This window comes from Ornithorhynchus anatinus, chromosome 3 (genome assembly GCF_004115215.2).
Source record: "Ornithorhynchus anatinus isolate Pmale09 chromosome 3, mOrnAna1.pri.v4, whole genome shotgun sequence".
NCBI classification, from domain to species: domain Eukaryota; kingdom Metazoa; phylum Chordata; class Mammalia; order Monotremata; family Ornithorhynchidae; genus Ornithorhynchus; species Ornithorhynchus anatinus.
Genome location: NC_041730.1, coordinates 16,867,234 through 16,891,206, shown reverse-complemented (window position 1 = coordinate 16,891,206; position 23,973 = coordinate 16,867,234). Strand labels below are relative to the sequence as shown.

Genomic DNA, 23,973 nt, shown 5'->3' with positions numbered 1-23,973 from the left:
CTCCATCCAGTGTCAATCACTGGCAAATCCAATTTGAGAAGTTTTTGAAGATAGGTTTGGAGTGTTCAGATTTTGGGGTTTGGTGGAACATTACAAGTTAGCCCGGCGCAATCACCCCCCGTGCCTCAGTTCTCCTGTTTTTCCTTCAGCTTAGACTGCGACCCCCAGGAGGGGCAGGGACTTTGTCCAACTTAATCCACCTGTATCTACTTAGATAAAAGCGTTTTAGTACGGTGTTCTGCACACAGTAAGCGCTCGGTAAATAGGATTGAATGAATGAACGTCATTTCAGATCTCATTTGCCCACCTACCATCTTTCCAAGCTCTTTTTCCTTGCCTCCCCCATTAGACTGTCAGCTCCTTGAAGCGAGCGAACGTGTATTTACCTCGAGAAGCAGCGTGGCTCAGTGGAAAGAGCACGGGCTTTGGAGTCAGCGGTCATGGGTTCGAATCCCGGCTCTGCCACCTGTCAGCCGGGTGACTGTGGGCAAGTCACTCCACTTCTCTGGGCCTCAGTGACCTCATCAGGAAAATGGGGATTAAGACTGTGAGCCCCACATGGGACAACTTGATTCCCCTGTGTCTACCCCAGCGCTCAGAACAGTGCTCTGCACATAGTAAGCGCTTAACAAATACCAACATTATTACTGTATTCATGCTTAGAACCAGGTTTGACTCTAGTAAGCGCTTAACAAATACCATAAAAAACAACAACCCAAAGGCTATGTCAACTTCCCCAGGCCAGGCCACTGACCTCCCCCCACCAGCCGGGAAAACCACCCCAGTCTCGACAGGGAGTTTGGCTTTTCACCCATTTGGCCAGAGGGACCTTGTGATTAGTGATTGATGCAGAAATCTGCTGACCACCAAGGAATTTCTTCACTCAATGTCATAGGGTCAAAAGGTCCTGGCTCTATCTGCGCCGGCCTCTCTGTTGTTTTCTGGGAAAAGAGGTTTCCAAAGTAGAGAACGATGATGGGAAGACGGAGGCCCAAATTAGGATAATAATAATGCTATTTGTTAAGCACTTACTATGTGCCAAGCACTGTTCAAAGCACTGGGGTAATAATAATAATAATGTTGGTATTTGTTAAGCGCTTACTATGTGCCGAGCACTGTTCTAAGCGCTGGGGTAGATACAGGGTAATCAGGTGGTCCCACATGAGGCTCACAGTCTTAATCTCCATTTTACAGATGAGGTAACTGAGGCACAGAGAAGTGAAGTGCCTTGCCCACAGTCACACAGCTGACAAGTGGCAGATCTGGGATTCGAACCCATGACCTCTGACTCCCAAGCCCAGGCTCTTTCCACTGAGCCACGCTGCTTCTCTAAGCACTTGTTAAGCACTTACTATGTGCCAAACACTATCTGGGGCAGATACAAGGTTGTCCCACGTGGGGCTTACAATCTTAATCCCCATTTTACAGAGGAGGTAACTGAGACAAAGAGAAGTGAAGTGACTTGCCCAAAGTCACACAGCTGACAAGCGGTGGAGCCGGGATTAGAACCCACGACTTCTGGCTCCCAAGTCCGGGCTCTTTCCACTAAGCCACGCTGCTTCACGTCCCTAGGATCTCTAGAAGGGTTAGGGGGATTTGGGGGTGAGGGGAGAGGGTGGGGACAGTTCCAGTATGGGGTGTCTCAGGATGATGACGGGAATAAAGGACCTTGTTAAAAAATGATAAAATGTTCACGTGACTGGGAATCTGGGAGGGGTTTCACCACCCAACTGCGATAGAACTCAAACCTCTCGGGCTTCGGAAACCCCCCATTTCTTCTCACACAACTTCTGCCTGGATCATTTTTCTACAAAGACGTCCAGGCCGTATTTCCCCACTCCTCACGAAACTCCAGTGGTTGCCCGTCCACCTCCGCGTCGAACGAAAACTCCTCACCATTGGCTTTAAATCACTCGATCACTTTGCCCCCTCCTGCCTCAACTCGCTGCTCTCCTTTCATTCATTCAACAGTATTTATTGAGCGCTTACTATGTGCAGAGCACTGGACTAAGATCTTGGAATGGACAATTTGGCAACGGATAGAGACAATCCCTGCCCATTGACGGGCTCACAGTCTAATCGGGGGAGACGGACGGACAAAAACAATAGCAATAAATGGAATCAAGGGGATGGACATCTACTACAGCTCAGCCCACACACTTCGCTCCTCTAATGCTAACCTTCTCACTGTACTTCCATCTCGTCTCTCTCGCCACCAACCTCTCACCCACATCTTGCCTCTGACCTGGAATGTCCTCCCTCCTCGTATCTGACAAATAATTACTCTCCTTCCCCTTCAGAGCCTTACTGAAGGCATATTTCCTCCAAGAGGCCTTCTTCCCTAAGCCCGCCTTTCTTTTTCTCTCGCTCCCCTCTGCATCGCCCTCACTTGCTCCCTTCGTTCATCCCCCCACCGCCAGCCCCACAGCACCTGACTCAGTGGAAAGACCCCGGGCTTGGGAGTCAGAGGTCTGTGAGTTCTAATCCCGGCTCCACCGCTTATCTGCTGTGTGACCTTGGGCAAGTCACTTCACTTTCCTGAGCCTCAGTGACCCCATCTGGAAAATGGGGATGAAGACTGTGAGCCCCACGTGGGACAACCTGATTGCCTCGTATCTCAGAACTGTGCTTGGCATCATACCATCATTATGATATTTGTAATCTGTAGTATATTTATTTATATTAATGCCCGTGTCCCCTTCTAGCCGGTTCTGGGAAGGGAATGTGTCCCTTTATTGTTATTCTGTACTCTTCCAAGTGCTTAGTACAGTGCTCTGCACACAGTAAGCAGCACGGAAAGAACCTGGGCTTGGGAGTCAGAGGTTGTGGGTTCTAATCCCGGCTCTGCCACTTGTCGGCTGTGTGACTTTGGGCAAGTCAATTCACTTCTCTGGGCCTCAGTTCCCTCATCTGTAAAATGGGGATGAAGACTGTGAGCCCCATGTGAAGCTTGTATCTACCTCAGTGTTTAGAACAGTGCTTGGCACATAGTAAGCACTTAATAAATGCCATCATCATCATCATCAGTAAGTGCTCAATAAATACCACTGGATGAATGAACCGAAAGAATGAATGAAAACGGCAACTGCCGAACATTGGCCTCAGAGCTCTCCTTGTTCTTTCTCCCTCTTACCAGTCAGTTCTCACCTGTTACATCCCAGCTAGCAGGCTTTGCTCCTCCCAAGTGTTCTTCACTCACAATTTCCCCCATCTTATTCATTCATTCATGCAATAGTATTTATTGAGCGCTTACTATGTGCAGAGCACTGGACTAAGCACTTGGAATGGACAATTCGGCAACAGATAGAGACAATCCCAGCCCAATGATAGGCTCACGGTCTAATCTCACCCCCAGCTGCCCCCACAACCCTTTTGTCCATTGTGTTATACCCTGCTCCTTCCCTAGTTGTAGTTTATTTCATGTCTGTCTCCCCGACTAGACTGTAAGCCCCTTGAAGGCAGAGAGGTTGTCTACCATCTCTACTGTAGTGTAAAGTCTACCAAGCATTTTGTACGCTGCGCACAGTACACAGCGAGGGCTCGGTCCATCCTATTTATCCCTTCCTCATTTATTTCTGCATCGAACTGCACACTCTTTAATTGTTGTGTCTCTTCCTCTTTTCCCGATGATAGGTCGAATGATTTACTTCCACATGCCACCTCCTTTTGATCGTAACCTCCCCAAGGGCAGGGATTCTATCATTCAATCAATTAAAGGCATTTGTTGAACACATACGATGCGCAGAGCACTGTACTAGGGATTCTGCCCTGTTTTTCTTTAAAAACTCCCAATTGTCTGGAGATAGGACTCTGCCTACCCCGATTGGTGATGATTATAATGATGATGATAATGACCCCATTGTTCTTCACTGTTTGGTAGCTAAACTGTGAAATTTCCCATGTTTGCCTTTCCCCTTAGACTGTGGACTCCTTGACCATTTGTGTCTTTGAAGTTTCCCCAGCTCTTCATATAGGACTGTGTACTCACCAAACACTTATCAACCAGTATTCCCAGGACCATAAATTTCCTCGGGAGGGGAGGAGGGGCTTTTCCCCTGAGGGACCTCTGTCTGTGGAGATTTGGTGTGCCTGGTGAGCTTGGCCAAAGGGACCTGGAGACAGCTTTCTGCTTGCTTCCTTGCTTGGCTTTCATCTGGTGGAACCAAGTGAAGTCCAAATGCCATGCCAAGGCCCTGGAAAGAGGATCAAACACCTCTTGATAATGCCAGGGGACAGAAAGGCTACTCCCGCCATGCCTCTTCCCCAGTTACGGCCAGTAGAACTGGAGCACGCTCGATGCTCCCTTTGAAAATGTTCTGATCATTCCAGCCAAAAAGCCAGAGCAATAAATAAGAGTGTGAACAGGGTAGAGAGTTAGCAGGTGCAGGGAATTATGATTCTGCACTTGTGCCAGGATTTTTACATCACCAGGGTGTGCGCGTGTGTGTGTGTGTGTGTGTGTGTATTCACATCCTCAATCTTGCTCATCCCTCCAGAAGAAGATCTTCTCTTTTATCAAAAGAGAGATCTAGCTCTTACTTGCTCCCCCATTCATCCTTCCTCCCAGCCCCACGGCACATATGCATATATCTGTAATTTATTTATTTAGTTAGTTTGATGTCTGTCTCTCCCTCTAGATTGTGAGGTCGTTATGGGCAGCAAGGTGTCTGTTGTTTTATTGTATTCTCCCAAGAGCTTCCTTGACCTCTTTGCTGCCTTTGACACTGTCGACCATCCCCTCCTCCTCCATACCTTATCTCACCTTGGCTTCACGGACTCTGTCCTCTCCCGGTTCTCCTCTCACCTCTCTGGCCGGTCATTCTCAGTCTCCTTCGCTGGAGCCTCCTCCCCCTCCCATCCTTTAACTGTTGGAGTTCCTCAAGGGTCAGTTCTTGGCCCTCTTCTGTTCTCCATTTACACTCACTCCCTCGGTGAACTCATCCGCTCTCACGGCTTTGACTACCATCTCTACGCAGATGACACGCAGATCTACATCTCCGCCCCTGTCCTCTCCCCCTCCCTTCGGGCTCGCATCTCCTCCCGCCTCTGGGACGCCTCCACCTGGATGTCGGCCCGCCACCTAAAACTCAACGTGAGCGAGACTGAGCTCCTCATCTTCCCTCCCGAACCCGGTCCTCTCCCAGACTTCTCTATCACCGTGGACGGCACGACCATCCTTCCCGTCTCTCGGTCCCGCGATCTCGGTGTCGTCCTTGACTCGTCTCTCTCGTTCACCCCACGCATCCTATCCGTTACCGAGACCTGCCGGTTTCACCTATACAATATCGCCGAGATCCGCCCTTTCCTCTCCACCCAGACGGCTACCTTACTGCTACGGGCTCTCGTTATATCCCGGCTAGACTACCGTGTCGGCCTTCTCTCTGACCTCCCTTCCTCCTCTCTCGCCCCGCTCCGGTCTATTCTTCACTCCGCCGCCCGGCTCATCTTCCTGCAGAAACGATCTGGGCATGTCATTCCCCTTCTTAAACAACTCCAGCGGTTGCCTATCGACCTCCGCTCCAAACAAAAACTCCTCACTCTAGGCTTCGAGGCTCTCCGTCACCTCGCCCCCTCCTACCTCTCCTCCCTTCTCTCTTTCTACCACCCACCCCGCACGCTCCGCTCCTCCGCCGCCCACCTCCTCGCCGTCCCTCGGTCTCGCCCGTCCCGCCGTCGACCCCCGGGTCGCGTCCTCCCGCGGTCCCGGAACGCCCTCCCTCCTCACCTCCGCCAAACTGATTCTCTTTCCCTCTTCAAAACCCTACTTAAAACTCACCTCCTCCGAGAGGCCTTCCCAGACTGAGCTCCTCTTCTCCCTCTACTCCCTCTGCCACCCCCGCTTTACCTCTCCGCAGCTAAACCCTCATTTTCCCCTTTTCCCTCTGCTCCTCCACCTCTCCCTTCCCATCCCCACAGCACCGTACTCGTCCGCTCAACTGTATATATTTCCGTTGCCCTATTTATTTTGTTAATGAATTGTACATCGCCTCGATTCTATTTAGTCGCCATTGTTTTTACGAGACGTTCTTCCCCTCAACTCTATTTATCGCCATCGTTCTCGTCTGTCCATCTCCCCCGATTAGACCGTAAGCCCGTCAAACGGCAGGGACCGTCTCTATCTGTTGCCGACTTGTTCATCCCAAGCACTTAGTACAGTGCTCTGCACATAGTAAGCGCTCAATAAATACTATTGAATGAATGAATGCTTTGCACACAGTAGGTGCTCAATAAATACAATTGAATGAACAACTGAGTACCATACTCTCCCAAGTGCTTAGTACAGTGCTCTGGACACAGTAAACACCCCCAGAATAAAAATAATGTTGGCATTTGTTAAGCGCTTACTATGTGCAGAGCACTGTTCTAAGCGCTGGGGGAGATACAGGGTAATCAGGTGGTCCCACATGGGGCTCACAGTTAATCCCCATTTTACAGATGAGGTAACTGAGGCACAGAGAAGTGAAGTGACTTGCCCACAGTCACACAGCTGACGAGTAGCAGAGCTGGGAGTCGAACTCGTGACCTCTGACTCCGAAGCCCAGGCTCTTTTCCACCGAGCCAGAATGCCATTGATTGATCGGCAGTGAGAGTGAAAAGGCTTTGAGAGCTGCAGACATGGTTTCAGGGATCCTAGTGGGGAGGGAGTTGGTTGGAAATCAATCAATCGATCCACTCTGATACAACTGGTAGACACGGTCCCTGGGTAGTTCGCCACTGAAGAGCTGAAACTGGGGAAGCGAAAGCAAGGGGGGCAGAGGGAAGGACACGATTAAAAAAAAATCCTCAGAGAGTGCTGCATCCCAGCTGGAGATTGGAAATCCATTGCGGAGGATAGAGCTGCATGGCTCACTGTCATCAAGAAAGGAAAGACTTTCTTTGGGCAAAAGTGGAATAGGGAAGGAGAGACAAGGAGGCAAAAGGAAAACAGCTCCAGGCACCACAAAATACTAAGGACAGTAACATACAAAGGACAAATTTTGGGCGTGCCCAGTGTGACCAGGACTGTGAATCCAGCATTGGCCTTCTTGGTCACACATGCACTGATAGGAGAACTTAGAAGCAGCGTGGCTCAGTGGAAAGAGCATGGGCTTTGGAGTCAGAGGTCATGAGTTCAAATCCCAGCTCTGCCACTTGTCAGCTGGGTGACTGTGGGCAAGTCACTTAACTTCTCTGTGCCTCAGTTACCTCATCTGTAAAATGAGGATTAATAATGTTGGTATTTGTTAAGCGCTTACTATGTGCCGAGCACTGTTCTAAGCGCTGGGGTAGACATAGGGGAATTAGGTTGTCCCACGTGGGGCTCACAGTCTTAATCCCCATTTTACAGATGAGGGAACTGAGGCACCGAGAAGTTAAGTGACTTGCCCACAGTCACACAGCCGACAAGTGGCAGAGCTGGGATTCGAACTCATGAGCCCTGACTCCAAAGCCCATGCTCTTTCCACTGAGCCACGCTGCTTCTCAATTAAGCTGCTTCTCAGGATTAAGACTGTGAGCCCCACACAGGGACTCCTGGGACATCCTGATTCCCCTGTGTCTACTCCAGCGCTTAGAACAGTGCTCGGCACACAGTAAGCGCTTAATAAATACCATCATTATTATTATTAACTTCATTCATTCATTCATTCAATCGTATTTATTGAGCGCTTACTGTGTTCAAAGTATTGTACTAAGCACTTGGGAGAGTACAATATAACAATAAACAGACACATTCCTGCCCACAACGAACTCACAGTCTAGAGGGGGAGACAGACATTAATACAAATAAATAAATTACCTATATACAGACAGATAGATATAGATATATGCACATGTGCTGTGGGGATGGGAGGGAGGATGAATGAAGGAGCAAGAGCGGCAAAGACCGGAGAGGGAACAGAGGAGAGGAGGGCTTAGGCAAGGCTTCTTGGAAGAGATGTGTCTTCAATAGGTTTTGAAGCGCAATTATCCGTCTGATATGAGGAGGGAGGACTTTCCAGGCCAGAGGTAGGATGTGGACGAGACTTCAGCAGCGAGATAGACGAGATCGAGGTACAGTGAAAAGGTAAACTTAAAGGAATGAAGTGTGAGGGCTGAGTTGTAGAGGGAGAGTAGTGAGGTGAGGTAGGAAGGGGCAAGTTGATTAAGTGGTTTAAAGGCAGTGGTGAAGAGAGTTTTCACTTCTGTGGTTTTAGGATTCTCAGGACCACTATATGGAGGTGTCAATGAGGTGATGATGCTGGGGGCCTCATGATGAAGTCAACCCAAATGTTTTGCTTGCCCTTGCCTGGATTGCACTGGTCAGCAGTGATTATTGGCCATTTTCTCAGAACTGAGTCCACCTGCATGGCAACTTGCCCAGTGCCCATGGCAACCTGGCTTTGGATACAAAATATTAGTAATGATTGAGAAATCTGAATAATTGAAAATAATGACAAAATCGGTCCAGGGCCAGACTTTGAATAAGCAGCAGCAAGAAAAGCTTGAAATTCGCCAGTTCCTTTCCTCTGGGGATGGAACTTGCCGAGCTTTAAAAGCATAATAATCGTGGTATTTGTTAAACGCTTATTGTGTATTCGGCATTCATTCATTCATTCATTCAATCGTATTGATTGAGTGCTTACTATGTGCAGAGCAGTGTACTAAGCGCTTGGGAGAGTACAGCACAACAATAAACAGTCACATTCCCCGCCCCTGAGGCCTCTTGGAGGAGGTGGGTCTTCAATAAGACTTTGAAGTGGTTTTCTGTCAGATTTGGAGACAGAGGGCATTCCAGACCAGAGGCAGGACAATGGCTAGGGGTGGGTGAGATTGGAGCACAGTGAGAAGGTTAGCACTTAGAGAAGCTGTTGGGCTGGTTATCTGACAGATAACCACTCCCCCCCAACTTCAAAGTCTTATTGAAGGCACATCTCATTGGAGGGGCCTTTCCAGACTGAGAAGGAGAGAAATGAGGTGAGAGATGAGGGGGCAAGGTGGTGGAGTGTTTTAAAGCCAGTGGTGAGGAGTTTTTGTTCGATGCGGAGGTAGATGGACAACCCCTGGAGTTCTCTGAGGAGCGGGGTGACAATCCCTGAACATTTCTGTAAAAAAATGATCCGGGCAGCAGAGCAAAGTGTGGACTGGAGTGGGGAGAGAGAAGGGAGCCAGGAGGCTGATGCAGTAATCTAGGTGGGAGAGGATGAGTGTATTAACGTGGAGGGAGAGGAAAAGGCAGATTTTAGCACTGCTGTGAAGGTGATCGATAGGATTGAATACGTGGGTTGAATGAGAGAGAGGGGTAAAGGGTAATGCCGGGTTACGGGCTGGTGAGACGGGAAGGAGGGTGGCACTATAATAGGGACTGGGGTAAATAAAAGAGAAGCAGGTCTCACACGGGGCTCATAGTCTAAGTAGGAAGGCGATCAAGTATTGAATCCCCCATGCTGCAGATGAGGGAACTGAGGCACAGAAAACTCAAGATACCCAAAGTCACACAGGAGGAACGTGACGGAGCTGGGACGAGACTCCCCACGTCCTCTGACTCCCAGCCCTGAGCTCTTTCCATTAGGCCACATAGCTTCTCTCAGTGCCACTGTTGGAGTCTGTGTCTGTTATCTCTGTTTTTCTGATCGATCTAGCAAGAGCAGTTATCGAACACCCTCGGTATGCAGAATATTGTACTAAGCATTTGGGAGAATACAAAAGGATTAGTAGGCAAAAAGTGGAGGGGGTAGATTTTAAGAAGAGGTGGAAGGGGGGAAAGATGGGAGAGTAGAATAAGGGGCTAGAGGAGGGAGAGAATGGAGGAGTGCAGGGAAGATTTTAGGGAGCTCATTCATTCATTCAATCGTATTTATTGAGCGCTTACTATGTGCAGAGCACTGTACTAAGCGCTTGGAATGGACAATTCGGCAACAGATAGAGACAATCCCTGCCCAATGACGGGCTCCCAGTCTAATCGGGGGAGACAGACGGAAAAACAAGACAACATAATCACAATAAATAGATCGAGAATATGCCCAAACACCCTACTGGCTTGGTTTTGGCTTAACTCGAGTACACTCATTCAATCCATTGTATTTTTTAAACACTTACTGGGTGCCCAGCACTGTACTAATTATGAGTTTGGGAGAGTACAAGTGCAGAATTAAGCTTGATGATTTCAATTTTATAGGTGAAATGGGTGGCCAGATGATTAGGAACAAGAGATAGGGAGGCAGTGGGGATAGGGGATTGGAGGACGGAGTGAAAAATCTGAAACAACCGGCTTGGGCAATGGGCATGGGAGTCACTGAGGGTGAAGAACCATCACTGGGGATGAGTCTGATCCCATAATTGTTTTCACCCCGGTGACCCGGGAGTCCCGCATTCTACCCCCTCGTCCGTCTACACCTGACCTCTTAAGGTTAGGGCACTCTGACCTTCTAGTCTATCTTGCTGCCAGGCTTTCGCCCGCACCCTGCCTCTGGCCTGGAATGCCCTCCCTCCTCTTATCCGACAATCACTCTCCCCTCATTTATACTGAAGACACCTCCTCCAAGAGGCCTTCCCTGACTAAGTCCTCTTTTCCTCTTCTCCCTCTTCCTTCTGTGTCACCCCGACTTGCTCCCTTCATTCATCCCCCCTTCACTCATCCCCCCTCCCAGCCCCACAACCCTTATTCATTCAATCGCATTTATTGAGCGCTTTCTGTATGCAGAACACTATACTAAGCGCTTGGGAGAGCACAATACAACAATAAACAGACTCAGTCCCTGTCCACAAGAGCTTACAGCCTAGAGGGGCTTATGTCCCTATCTGTAATTTATTTTGTCTGTCTCCCCCTCTACACTGTAAGCTCGTTGTGGGCAGGGAATGTGTCTGTTCTATTGCTATATTCTACTCTCCCAAGTACTTAGTAATAAAAATAATGATGGTGTGGTTTAAGTGCTTATTATGTGTTAATCACTGTTCTAAGGGCTGGGGTAGAAAAAGCTAATCAGGTTGGCCACAGTCCCTGTTCCACCAGGGATTCAGTCTTAATCCCCATTTTACAGATGAGGTAACTGAGAAGTTACAGAGAAATTAACCCAGAGAAGTGAAGTGACTTGCCCAAGGTCACACCCCAGACGAGTGGGATTAGTACTCTGCACATAGTAAGTGCTCAGTAGGGCTTAGCAGTCAGGGGTCATGGGTTCTAATCCCGCTCCGCCCCTTGTCAGCTGTGTGACTTTGGGCGAGTCACTTCACTTCTCGGTGTCTCAGTTGCCTCAGCTGTAAAATGGGGATGAAGACTGTGAGCCCCACGGGGGACAACCTGATTACCTTGTATCTCCCCCAGCGTTCAGAACAGTGCTCGGCCCATGGTAAGTGTTTAACAAATGCCATCTTTATTATTTATTATTTTACAATTAGATTGCTCACATGCTTAAACAGTGCTCTGCAATAAATACCACTGATTAATTAAGGTAAGGGGCTTACCTTAAGGACTGGAGAGGCTAGGAGGGAAAATCAGACCAGATAAGCCCAGAACAATGACCTAGAAGATCGAGCGGGTACCTTGGAGTCCAAAGATTGTGGGCCCTAATCTCTATCTGTTGCCGAATTGTCCATTCCAAGCGCTTAGTACTGTGCTCTGCACACAGCGCTCAATAAATACTATTGAATGAATGAAATACTATTGAATGGATAATCCCAGCTCCGCCACTTGTCTGCTATGTGACCCTGGGCAAGTCCCTTCATTTAGGGAACGTCTCCGCTAATTCTGTTGTTTTGTACTCTCCCAAGTGCTTAGTAATAATAATAATAATAATTGTGGTATTCGTTAAGTGCTTACTATGTGCTGGGCACTTTTCTAAGCATTAGGGTAGAGACAAGATAATCAGATTGGACACAGTCCCCCGAGCGGTGGGGTCACTATCTTAATCCCTATTTTATGGGGATGAAGACTGTGGGCCTCTTGTGGGACAACCTGATTACCCTGTATCTCCCCTAGCGCTTAGAACAGTGCTGTGCACATAGTAAGTGCTTATCAAATACCCATTTTACAGATGAGGTGATTAAGCCACAGAGAAGCGCAGTGACTTGCCCAAGGTTACAAAGCAGACAGGTCACAGAGGCAGGATTGGAACCCACAATCTTCTGACTCGCAGGCTTGTGCTCTATCCACTAAGCAATAGTGCTCTGCAGAGGAAAGAGCCCGGGCTTGGGAGTCAGAGGTCATGGGTTCGAATCCCAACTCTGCCCCTTGTCGGCTGTGTGACTGTGGGCAAGTCACTTCACTTCTCTGTGCCTCGGTTCCCTCATCTGTAAAATGGGGATGAAGACTGTGAGCCTCACGTAGGACAACCTCATTCCCCTGTATCTACCCCAGCGCTTAGAACAGTGCTTGGCACATAGTAAGCGCTTAACAAATACTTTCTCAGGACTTATGTACAATAGCATATAGAACATATGTGCTACGTACATAACGCGTAAGTCCAAAGTACCTATGTACATATCTGTAATTTTATTTATCCCTTTGTTCTTCCCCCTTCCCAGCCCCAAAGCCCTTAGGTACATATCCGTAATGTTATTTATGATGCTAATGATGATGGTATTTGTTAAGCGCCCGCTCTGTGCCGAGCACCGTTCTAAGCGCTGGGGTAGATACAGGGTGATCAGGTTGTCCCACGCGGGGCTCACAGTCTATTTTCCAGATGAGGAATCGAGGCACGGAGAAGCTAAGCGACTTGCCCAAAGTCCCACGGCTGACAAGCGGCAGAGGAGCGGGGATTCGAACCCGCAACCTCTGACTCCCAACCCTGTGCTCTTTCCGCTGAGCCACGCTGATTCTCAATTAATCTGTAGTGATGTCTGTCTCCCCCACCCCCCACGGTGAGTTCCATGTGGTCCGGTAATGTCACTGTTTACTGTCCCAGTGCACTTTCCCAATCGCTTAGTACAGCGATTCTATGATAGCGTGGCTCAGTGGAAAGAGCCCGGGCTTGGGAGTCGGAGGTCGTGGGTTCTAATCCCGGCTCCGCCACTTGTCTGCCGTGTGACCTTGGGGAAGTCACTTCACTCCTCTGGGCCTCAGTGACCTCATCTGTCAAATGGGGATGAAGACTGGGAACCCCACCTGGGACAACCTGATGACCTTGTATCTCCCCCAGCGATTAGAACGGTGCTCGGCCCATAGTAAGCGCTTAACCAATACCAACAGTAATTAATAAATTCTATGATTCTATTTATCTTGATGGTGTAGAGAAGCAGTGTGGCTCAGTGGAAAGAGCACGGGCTTGGGAGTCACAGGTCAGGGGTTCGAATCCCTGCTCTGCCACTGGGCAGCTGTGTGACTGGGGGCAAGTCACTTCGCTTCTCTGTGCCTCAGTGACCTCATCTGTCAAATGGGGATGAAGACCGTGAGCCCCACATGGGACACCCTGCTCACCTTGCCTCCCCTCCAGCGCTTAGAACAGTGCTTTGCACATAGCGAGCGCATAACAAATGCCATCACTATTATTATCGATGCCGACTACTTGTCACCTAGTAGTGGGGTGGGAGGCATACGTTGTGGACACAGGATAGAGAAGCAGGGTGGCTCAGTGGAAAGAGCCCGGGCTTAGGAGTCAGAGGTCATGGGTTCAAATCCCGCCTCCGCCACCTGACAGCTCTGTGACTTTGGGCAAGTCACTTCACTTCTCTGGGCTTCAGTTCCCTCATCTGTCAAATGGGGATGCAAACTATGAGCCCCACGTGGGACAACCTGATCCCCCTGTATCTCCCCCAATGCTTAGAACAGCGCTCTGCACAGAGTAAGCGCTTAGCGAATACCAACATGATCAGTATCATGGTTCCAGCGGGTAGAACAGCACTCTGCACAGAGTAAGAGCTTAACAAATACCAACATGATTACTATTATTGCCCCAGCGCTTAGAACAGCGTTCTGCACAGAGTAAGGACTGAACAAATACCAACATGATTAGTATCATTGCCCCGGCGCTTAGAGCAGCGCTCTGCACAGAGTAAGTGCTTAGCAGATACCAACATGATTAGTATCATTGCCCCGGCGCTTAGAACAGCGCTCCGCACAGAGTAAGCGCTTAACAAATACCAACATGATTAGTATCATTGCTCCAGGGCTTAGAACAGCGCTCTGCACAGAGCAAGCGCTTAGCAAATACCAACATGATTGGTATCATTGCCCCGGCGCTTAGAACAGCGCTCTGCACAGAGTAAGCGCTTAGCAAATACCAACATGATTGGTATCATTGCCCCGGATCTTAGAACAGCGCTCTGCACTGAGTAAGCGCTTAGCAAATACCAACATGATTAGTATCATTGCCCCGGAGTTTAGAACAGCGCTCTGCACAGAGTAAGCGCTTAACAAATAACCACATGATTAGTATCATTGCCCCGAGTTTAGAACAGCGCTCTGCACAGAGTAAGCGCTTAGCAAATACCAACATGATTGGTATCATTGCCCAGAGTTTAGAACAGCGCTCTGCACAGAGTAAGCGCTTAGCAAATACCAACATGATTGGTATCATTGCCCCGGAGTTTAGAACAGCGCTCTGCACAGAGTAAGCGCTTAGCAAATACCAACATGATTAGTATCATTGCCCCGGAGCTTAGAACAGCGCTCTGCAGAGTAAGCGCTTAGCAAATACCAACATGATTGGTATCATTGCCCCGGAGTTTAGAACAGCGCTCTGCACAGAGTAAGCGCTTAGCAAATACCAACATGATTAGTATCATTGCCCCGGAGCTTAGAACAGCGCTCTGCAGAGTAAGCGCTTAGCAAATACCAACATGATTAGTATCATTGCCCCGGAGCTTAGAACAGCGCTCTGCACAGAGTAAGGACTGAACAAGCACCGACAGGATCAGTATCATTGCTCCAGGACTTAGAACAGCGCTCTGCACAGAGTAAGCGCTTAGCAAATACCAACATGATTGGTATCATTGCTCCAGCGCTTAGAACAACGCACTGCACAGAGTTAAGGACTGAACAAGCACCGACAGGATCAGTATCATTGCTCCAGGGCTTAGAACGGCGCTCTGCACAGAGTAAGCGCTTAGCAAATACCAACATGATTAGTATCATTGCTCCAGGACTTAGAACAGCGCTCTGCACAGAGTAAGCGCTTAGCAAATACCAACATGATTGGTATCATTGCTCCAGCTCTTAGAACAACGCATTGCACAGAGTAAGGACTGAACAAGCACCGACAGGATCAGTATCATTGCTCCAGGGCTTAGAACGGCGCTCTGCACAGAGTAAGCGCTTAGCAAATACCAACATGATTAGTATCATTGCCCCGGAGCTTAGAACAGCGCTCTGCACAGAGTAAGCGCTTAGCAAATACCACCATGATTGGTATCATTGCCCCAGCGCTTAGAACAGCGCTCTGCACAGAGTAAGGACTGCACAAGCCCCGACAGCATCAGTATCATTGCCCCAGCGCTTAGAACAGCGCTCTGCACAGAGTAAGGACTGCACAAGCCCCGACAGGATCAGTATCATTGCTCCAGGACTTAGAACAGCGCTCTGCACAGAGTAAGCGCTTAGCAAATACCAACATGATTAGTATCATTGCTCCAGGACTTAGAACGGCGCTCTGCACAGAGTAAGCGCTTAGCAAATACCAACATGATTAGTATCATTGCTCCAGCGCTTAGAACGGCGCTCTGCACAGAGTAAGCGCGGAGCGAATAGCAACACGATTAATATCAGGGGGCCCAGAGGCTCGCGCCGGGGCCGAGGGTGGGGGGAGGGGCGGCGGCGGGCGCGAGGCCCCGGGCGCGAGGCGGCGGGCGCGAGGCGGGCGGCGGGGAGGGGGGGAGGGGGGAGGGGCGGACCCTTCGAAAGATCGGCGGGAGCCAATGAGAGGAGGGCGGCGGCGGCGGCGGCGCACGCCGATTGGTGGAGAGGCTCTGCTGATTTCCCCCCCCTTCCCAGGCCGGGCCCCTCCCCCGCGCCGCTTCCCCGTCCCGCCCCTAGGGGGCGCCCGCCCGGAGGCGCGCGCGCCCTCGCCGCCTCCCCCCCCCCCCCCCCCAGCACGAGGGCAGAGGAGACAAAAGGGGCGGGACGAGGACGAGGCCCGGGAAGGGAAGGGAAGGGAAGGGAAGGGAAAGGAAAGCGGCGGTCCGGTCGGGAAAAGCGGGAGCCGGGAGGCATGGGCAAAGGCGGGGAGCAGGGCGGCGAGCAGGGGGAGCTGCAGGCGCCCGTGCCCACCTTCAGCTGGGAGGAGATCCACAAGCACGACCAGCGCGCCGACAGGTGGCTGGTCATCGACCGCAAGGTCTACAACGTCAGCCAGTGGTCCAAGAAGCACCCGGGGGGCTTTCGCCTCCTCGGACACTACGCCGGGGAGGATGCCACGGTAAGGGCCGGGGAGCACGGCGCGCAGGACCATCGCCCCCCGCCCCCCCCAGGACCGGACGTTGGCAGCGAGGCCGGACGTTGGGGCCTGGGGGGAGGGGGATGGAGGAGGAGGAGGAGGGAAGGAGGACGGGGACGGAGGAGGATGGGGAGGGATGGGGGAGGAGGAAGGAGGAGAGATGGGGAGGAGGATGGAGGAGGAGGGCAGGGAGAGATGGGGAGGATGAAGGAGGATGGGGAGAGTTGGAGGAAGAGGATGAAGGAGAACAGGGAAGATAGAGGAGGAGGATAAAGGAGGAGAATGGGGAGAGATGGGGGAGGATGAAGGAAGAGGTCAGGGAGAGATGGAGGAGGAGGTTGGGGGAGGATGAAGGAGGAGGACGGGAGGGGGAGGAGGATGAAGGAAAAGGAGGACAGGGAGAGGTGGAGGAGGATGAAGGAGGATGGGGAGAGGAGGAGGGTGGGGAGGGATGGGGAGGGTGGAGGAGGAGGACGGGGAGAGATGGAGGACGATGGAAGAGGAGGACGGGGAGAGATGGAGGAGAAGGATGGAGGAGGAGGATGAAGGAGGAGGATGGGGAGGAGGATGAAGGAGGAGGAGCATGAAGAGAAGGACAGGGAGAGATGGGGAGGATGAAAGAGGATGGGGAGAGTTGGAGGAGAAGGTTGGAGGAGGACGGGGAGAGATGGGGGAGGATGAAGGAGGAGGAGGACGGGGAGAGATGGGGAGGAGGATGAAGGAAAAGGAGCAGGAGGAGGACAGGGAGAGATGGAGGATGAGGAAGGGGAGGATGGAGGAGGAGGACCGGGAGAGATGGGGAGGATGAAGGAGGAGGATGGGGAGAGATGGAGGAGGAGGACGGGGAGGATGATGGAGGAGGACGGGGAGGGGGATGGAGGAGGACGGGGAGGGGGATGGAAGAGTACAGGGAAGAGATGAAGAAGGACGGGAATGGAGAAGAATGGGGAGGGGGCTGGAGGAGAGCGGGGATAGGGTGGGAGTGGACGGAGGTGGAAGGATCCCCGCTATCTCAGATGGAGGAGGACGGGGAGGGATGGGGAGGAGGACGGAGGACCCCCGCTCTTTCAGAAGGTGGCTTCGGCCCTTTCCCTTAGGGAGCTGCCCCGGACAGCTCCGGCTGGGCTCCGTGTCCGGTGTTCCCCGTCTCCTGCCCCGGTCTAGGCGGTCATCCCCCATTCCCTTCTTTCCCGTCCCAAGAGGCTCCCCGAATCTCTTTTAGGCTCCCGTCTGAGACGTGTGTGGCCTGTGTATGTTGCGGTGGATGTGAAGTAGACCGTCTCTGTGTGTGTATATATCCTCTTAAGAGTGTATATTTGTGTAATGTTCGTATGTGGTGGGTATGCAGTGTGTGATGTGTGCTTTGTGCATATGTAAGTATGTGCAGTGTTTGTGTATTGTGGTGTGCGGTTTGGTGTGTATGTGGACACTGTGTGTGTGGGGGGGGGAGGGATTTGAAGGGTTTTTTGTCTCTAGGATTTTTACTTTGCTGTCCCATGTGGGGGGAACGATGGCTGAGCTGCCGTTGGGGTTTGCGGCTCCGGGAGAGCCCTGGGCTGCCGAGCCGCCGGTGTCGGGTGGCTCCTGGAGAGAGCCATCTGGATAAAGATGGGGACTCCAGGACCATAGGAACGTTTTTCTTCGGTGGATGGCTTTAGGTGATTGTTGGAATGATCGTTAATCGTAGTAGTAAACAAAGAGCTCATTGTGGGAAGGGAATGTGTCTGTTTATTGTTGCGTGGTAGTCTCCCAAGCGCTTAGTACGGTGCCCTGCACCCAGTAAGCGGTCAGTAAATGGGATTGAAACAATGAGCGAGAGCGGTCCGTGGGCTCGTCTCGGGCCTCGGAGCCCGAGCGCTTAGGGCTAGCCCCGCCTTGAGAGATTGCCCTCCTCCTCCTCCTCTTGCAGTGGCTAAAGGTGGAGTGACTCCGGCAAGGCGACAGCCGCTACCGGCTTTTTCATTCGTTCATTCGATCCTGTTCACTGAGTGCTTGTCGTCCGTGCAGAGCGCCGCACTAAGCGCCTGGGAGAGTACAGTACAACAATAGACACATTCCCTGTCCACAGAGAGCTTGCAGTCTAGAGGTAGGGAGAGGCAGCCATCGGTACAAATAAATAAATGACAGATCTGTACATAAATGCTGTGGGGCCGGGAGCGGGGGAGAACAAAGGGAGCAAGTCAGGGCGACCCAGAAGAGGGTGGGAGAAGAGGAAAGTGGCGGGAAGGGGAGCTGAGTCTGGGAAGGCCTCTTGGAGGAGATGTGTCTTCAGTGAGGCCTCGAAGGGCCGGGAGGGTAATTGTCCGATTTGAGGAGGGTCAAGGCTTTTCCCGAAGAGCCAGCCCGTGCAGGTTCACCAGACGTCGGCGACCTGCTCCCCGGGGTCGGGCGGCGGCACTTCCCCTTGCTGGACCCCGGAGGGAGGGTGGGTCCGGACCCCAGGGCTGCCAGCCCAAGGAGCAGGAGGGGCACCGCGTGGCACGGGCGCGGCTGGATCCCCTCCCGGGAGCGACCCCGGCCGCGTTGGCTAAAGAGCTCCGGGTCTGAGGTTACTTCAGGTTAGTCTCTGGGAAACTCAATGGCGTGTACTGTTTCTTAAGCCGGGCAGCCTCCTCTCCCGTCCATCCTCCTCCCCAGCTCGGGGAATCGCCCGTCTCCACAGGAGCGCGCGTATGAGTACACCGTGTCTGTGCGCTTACACGGACCTGGAATGGAAGCCCTGTGAGACAGGAAACAAAGACCGTGAAGAAAAAGAAGAGGCAAGAATGGAGGGCCAAGAGAAAGGCCCGGCTCCGGCCGGGTAGCCAGGATCGGAGCAAAGAGAGGAATAGAAGGGGATGGACCCATCAGGCTTTTCAGTGCTGCGGGGAGACGGGAGCAAGCGGAGAGCGGTGAGGCGGGGACCGCAGACATCCACGAGTACCCAGGACCAGATTCAGAAGCACCGTCCTGCCCCGAAGGTCTTTCCACACAGAGCAGGGAAGAGGTGGAACAACTGATTTGGGGGTGTTTTCCAGGAATTGATAGAGGGATATTTGAGGCTCAGGGGTCCCTGGAAATGTCTCATCAGGTGTCGAGAGCGTCCCCGCTAAGCAGGACACACGTACACATTCTCTCTCTGCCCCCGCTCCCTTCTCTTTATAATCCGTGCCACCCTTGCCCCTGCAGAGTCCAGTACCAACATGAATACCCGCCTGGAGAAGTCGGGGGCATTCCACATGGAACAGAACCTCCTTACCGTCGACTTTAAGACACTCAGTTAGCTCTCCCCCGCCTACCTTACCTGACTCTTCTCCCACTGCAGTCCAGCCCGCGAGCTTCACTCTCTTAATGCCAACCTACTCCCTGTACCTCGCTCTCATCTCACCACCAGCCCCTTGCCCTCGTCTTCCCTCTGGCCCGGGCCCCCCACCCCCTTCGTATCCGACAGATCACCACTCTCCCTACCTTCAAAGCCCTACTAAAAGCCAATCTTCTCCAAGGGCCCTTCCTTAACTAACCCCTCACACTCCCACTCTGTTCACCCTCCCTTCCGCGACGCCTCGGCATTTGGGTCTGTACCCGATAGGAACTTTGATACCCCACCCCCAATCCCACGGCGCTTAGATGCATGTTCTTATTCACTGCCGTTTCCCCTACTTGTAATTCATTTTAAGTCCGCGTCATCCTCTAGACCTGTGGGCAGGGATCGCGTCTACCAACCGTTCTGTATTCTCCCAGTGCTCAGTACAGTTCTCGGCACACACTAAGTGCTCAATAAATGCCATTGATTGATTACACCCTGCTCCTAAAGTGGATCTTGTTTTCCGTAACCAGTCAACTCGCACTGCCGGGCACTGCCGGGGCTACCGTCAGCCAGTTCCCAGTGCCATAGGTGGCACTTTGGGAATCCTAATCAGTCGATCCGTGGTCTTTATTAAGCACTTACCGTGTGCAGAGCACTGTATTAAGTGCTTGGGAGGGCACAGTACAACGGAGTTGGTAGACGTCTTCCCCGTCCACAAAGAAGCAGAAGAGTGGATAGAGCACGGGCCTGGGAGTCAGAAGGACCTGGGTTCTAATCCCAGCTCTGCCACTTGTCTGCCGTGCAACCTGGGGCAAGTCACTTCACTTCTCTGGGCTTCAGTTCCCTCCTCTGTAAAACGGGGATTAAGACCGTGAACCCCATGTGGGACATGGACTGTGTTCAACCCGATTATCCCGGCGCTTAGAAGCACATAGTAAGCGCTTAACAAATACTATTAAAGAAAGCAATTTACGGTCTAGCAGGAGAGACATTCAGATAAACTATGGATATAAGTAATTATCGGACCACCTCGCCTCCAGCTCACCTGGTGGCCCCCTCCTGCTCTTGCGTCCAGCCGTATCTCAGGCTTGGTGGAGCTGCAGAGCTTCTCATCGTTCATTTTTTTCCATCCACCTGGACAACCCCAGGCAGGACCCAGTCTCCCTTAAACCCTGCTGGAGGCCCCATCTGCGTGATAGGACTCGAGATGACCCCTGTCCCCACTTCAAATCACAGTGTACTCAGTGACGTGAACGGGAGAGAGGCAGTACCTTTCCACTCATCCAGAGGGGCACAGGGAGAGCGCCCCGTACTCTCTGACGTTCCTGAGATTCAAAATTCCCTGAGCAGATTCCTCCCGTTCCTTCCTTCTCATCTTATTCGTCTCCAAGAAGCCTTCCCCGATTGAGCCCTCTTTTCCTCCTCTCGCTCTCCGTTCTGCATCATCTTATTCACTTGGATCTGTGACCTTTGGACATTCGCTGCTCGCCCCACCCCCAACCCCACTGCATTTAAGTACATATCTTTAAATTACATATTGTAAATCACTTATTTATTCCTATTAATGCCTGTCTCCCCCTCAAAGCTGGAAGCTTATTACGGGCAGGGAACGTGTCTCCTAATTCTGTTGTACTCTCCCAGTCGCTTAGTACAGTGCTCTGCCCAGAGTAAGCACGCAATAGATACCATCGATTGATTGATGGTGAAAGACAATTCATTCATTCATTCAATAGTATTTATTGAGTGCTTACTATGTGCAGAGCACTGTACTAAGCACTTGGAATGTACAATTTGGCAACAGATAGAGACAGTCCCTGCCCAATAACGGGCTCACAGTCTCAATGGGGGAGACAGACAGCAAAGCAAAACAACAAAACAAAACAATATCATAAAGATAAATAGAATCTTGGAGATATACACCTCATCAACAAAATAAATAGGGTAATAAATAATGTATACAAATACGCACAGTGCTGAGGGGAGGGTAAGAGGAAAGAGCAGAGGGCGGGAGGGGATGGGGAGGGGAGGAGGAGCAGAGGGAAAGGGGCTCAGTCCGGGAAGGCCTCCTGGAGGAGGTGAGCTCTCAGTAGGGCTTTGAAGGGAGGAAGAGAGTGAGTTCGGCGGAGGTGAGGAGGGAAGGCATTCCAGGTCAACGGTAGGACGCGGGCCGGGGGTCGACGGCAGTACAGGCATGGACGGGGGACCGTGAGGAGGTGAACGGCAGAGGAGCGGAGTGTACGGGGTGGGCAGTAGAAAGAGAGAAGGGAGGTGAGGTAGGAGGGGGCAAGGTGATGGAGAGCTTTGAAGCCAAGAGTGAGAAGTTTTTGTTTCGTGCGAAGGTTGACGGGCAACCACTGGAGGCTTTTGAGGAAGGGAGTGACATGTCCAGAGCGTTTCTGTAGGAAGATGATCCGGGCAGCGGAATGAAGAATAGACTGGAGTGGGGAGAGACAGGAGGAAGGGAGATCCGAGAGGAGGCTGATGCAATAATCCAGTCGGGATATTGTGAGAGCTTGTACCAGCACGATAGCAGTTTGGATGGAGAGGAAAGAGCGGATCTTGGCACTCTTGCCCAGGAAAAATGAGAAGGGTGGAGGGTGTCCCGGGTGCAGGTGATGAAAGGGATACCCCTGGCTCTCTGATTTATGATGGGGAAAGATAGGGCCTCTCAGCACCTTTCATATAATCCAGCAGCATAAAAGATTGATAACCCCTAGCTCTCCTCAACCTAAGAACACATAAAGCCTTTCCTTTCGAACAGATCCGCCAGCTCTGACAGCCTCGACTTCTCTCACGGGCCCCCAGCGGCTCCTTCTCTGCCCACACAGTGTGGCGGTCCCGTCTTCACCATCCGTATATAAGGGAAGGGGTCGGGACTTGGATGTCAGTTGCAAAGAGGAGCGGGGCTGCAGGAATTGGGAACTCAAGGTCGGAAGGAAGAGGGTAGGGGGATTGGCTGGAGCTGTGAAAATCAGGCCGGTTATCGGTTACTGATTTTGGTTAAATCCAAATCCTGTTCCGAAGTAGAGTATTCTGAAGGCACCACTGAAGGGGAAATGCTGGAAAGGCCAATGTGGCACCCTCCGGCCTTGCCACATTTTGCATACAGAATGGCTTGCTGTGCTGTTCCATTTAACGTTTGCAGCACTTCATGCTCTTTTCTCCCCTGCCTCCTTGCCCTTCACTCCTTTCTTGATGGTATTTTTAAGCACTCACTACGTGCCAGGCACTGTACTAAGCGCTGGCCTAGTGGCAAGAGCACGGGCTTGGGAGTCAGAGGACCTGGATTCTAATCCTGGCTCCTCCACGTGTCTGCCGTGTGACTTCGGTTAAGTCACTTCACTTCTCTGTACCTCAGTGATCTCATCTGTAAAGTGGAGATTAAGACTGTGAGCCCCACGTGGGACAACCGGATTACCTTGTATCTACCCCAGCGCTTAGAACAGTGCTTAGCACATAATAAGCGCTTAACAAATACCATCATTATTGCTAGTATTGTTATTTCAAGCCAATCAGATTGGACTCGGTCTCTGTTCCACATGGGGCTCTCTGTCTTAATCCCCATTTTTCAGATGAGATACCTGAGGCTCAGAGAAGTTGAGTGACTTGCCCAAGGTCACGCAGCAGATAATTGGCAGAGCCGGGATTAGAACCCTACAGGCCTGTGCTCTATCCCCTAAGCCGCACTTCTTTGCGATGCTTTCGCTCAAAACAAAACACTCTTTCCTTTATAGCAGTGCATTATGCTGCTGTGTCCTCGCCAATTTATTTCCAATTTTTAGCTAGATGCAGCATTGTCTGAGGCTTTGTTTTACCCCGTCCATAAAACACTTCCTCTGCCCTCCTGGCTTTCAGTTTCCCATATTCAGCTCTCCCGAGAACAGTCGTTTGGGTAGCCTGCTGTCGTTTGTTCTCCTCATATATCCTACCCAGGGTCACTGTGTTCAGGTGAGCGGAGTTTTGCTGCTAGGAGACCGACTCCGTTCCAGAACTTCATTGTCTGTGAACTTGTCTTGCCATTTGATACCGAGCCAGAGGCGGTGCCTGGGTAGGCACTGTTCCTCACTCTGCCTCTTCCAAAATAAAAGTTCAAGCCAAGGGATATTCGGAAGACAGAACCTCCTTTCGGGTATATAGATCACAGGGGCAACGAGACTTGTACGGTGTCAACTTAATATAATATAAAGAGATTGGAGGTGGGGACTGCCTTTTATGCTCGTTCTCGAAAGATCAGAAATCCAAATGGGAAAGAAACAAGCTGGCGGGGTGACCGACTAGCAGTGACCCAGAGCTCCGGCCGGATGGGGTGTTCCTTGTTCTCTTTTCCAAAGGGGTGGAGAATAGGGGAAGGTGGGGATGGTG

General features: G+C 51.4%; 2 protein-coding genes across 2 annotated transcripts in view; one reads left to right on the top strand and one right to left on the bottom strand.

Annotated features, from left to right (window-relative positions):
* The window catches only part of FADS1 (fatty acid desaturase 1), a 93,920-nt gene extending 73,174 nt beyond the window's left edge, over positions 1–20,746 (bottom strand). Inside the window, exon 1 of the mRNA XM_029061342.1 lies at positions 20,657–20,746. Within this exon, the coding sequence (XP_028917175.1) occupies positions 20,657–20,731 (75 nt within the window). The 5' untranslated portion in view covers positions 20,732–20,746. The remainder of the gene's footprint in view (positions 1–20,656) is intronic.
* The window catches only part of LOC100086288 (acyl-CoA 6-desaturase), a 37,508-nt gene continuing 29,565 nt past the window's right edge, over positions 16,031–23,973 (top strand). Inside the window, exon 1 of the mRNA XM_029061343.2 lies at positions 16,031–16,307. Within this exon, the coding sequence (XP_028917176.1) occupies positions 16,101–16,307 (207 nt within the window). The 5' untranslated portion in view covers positions 16,031–16,100. The remainder of the gene's footprint in view (positions 16,308–23,973) is intronic.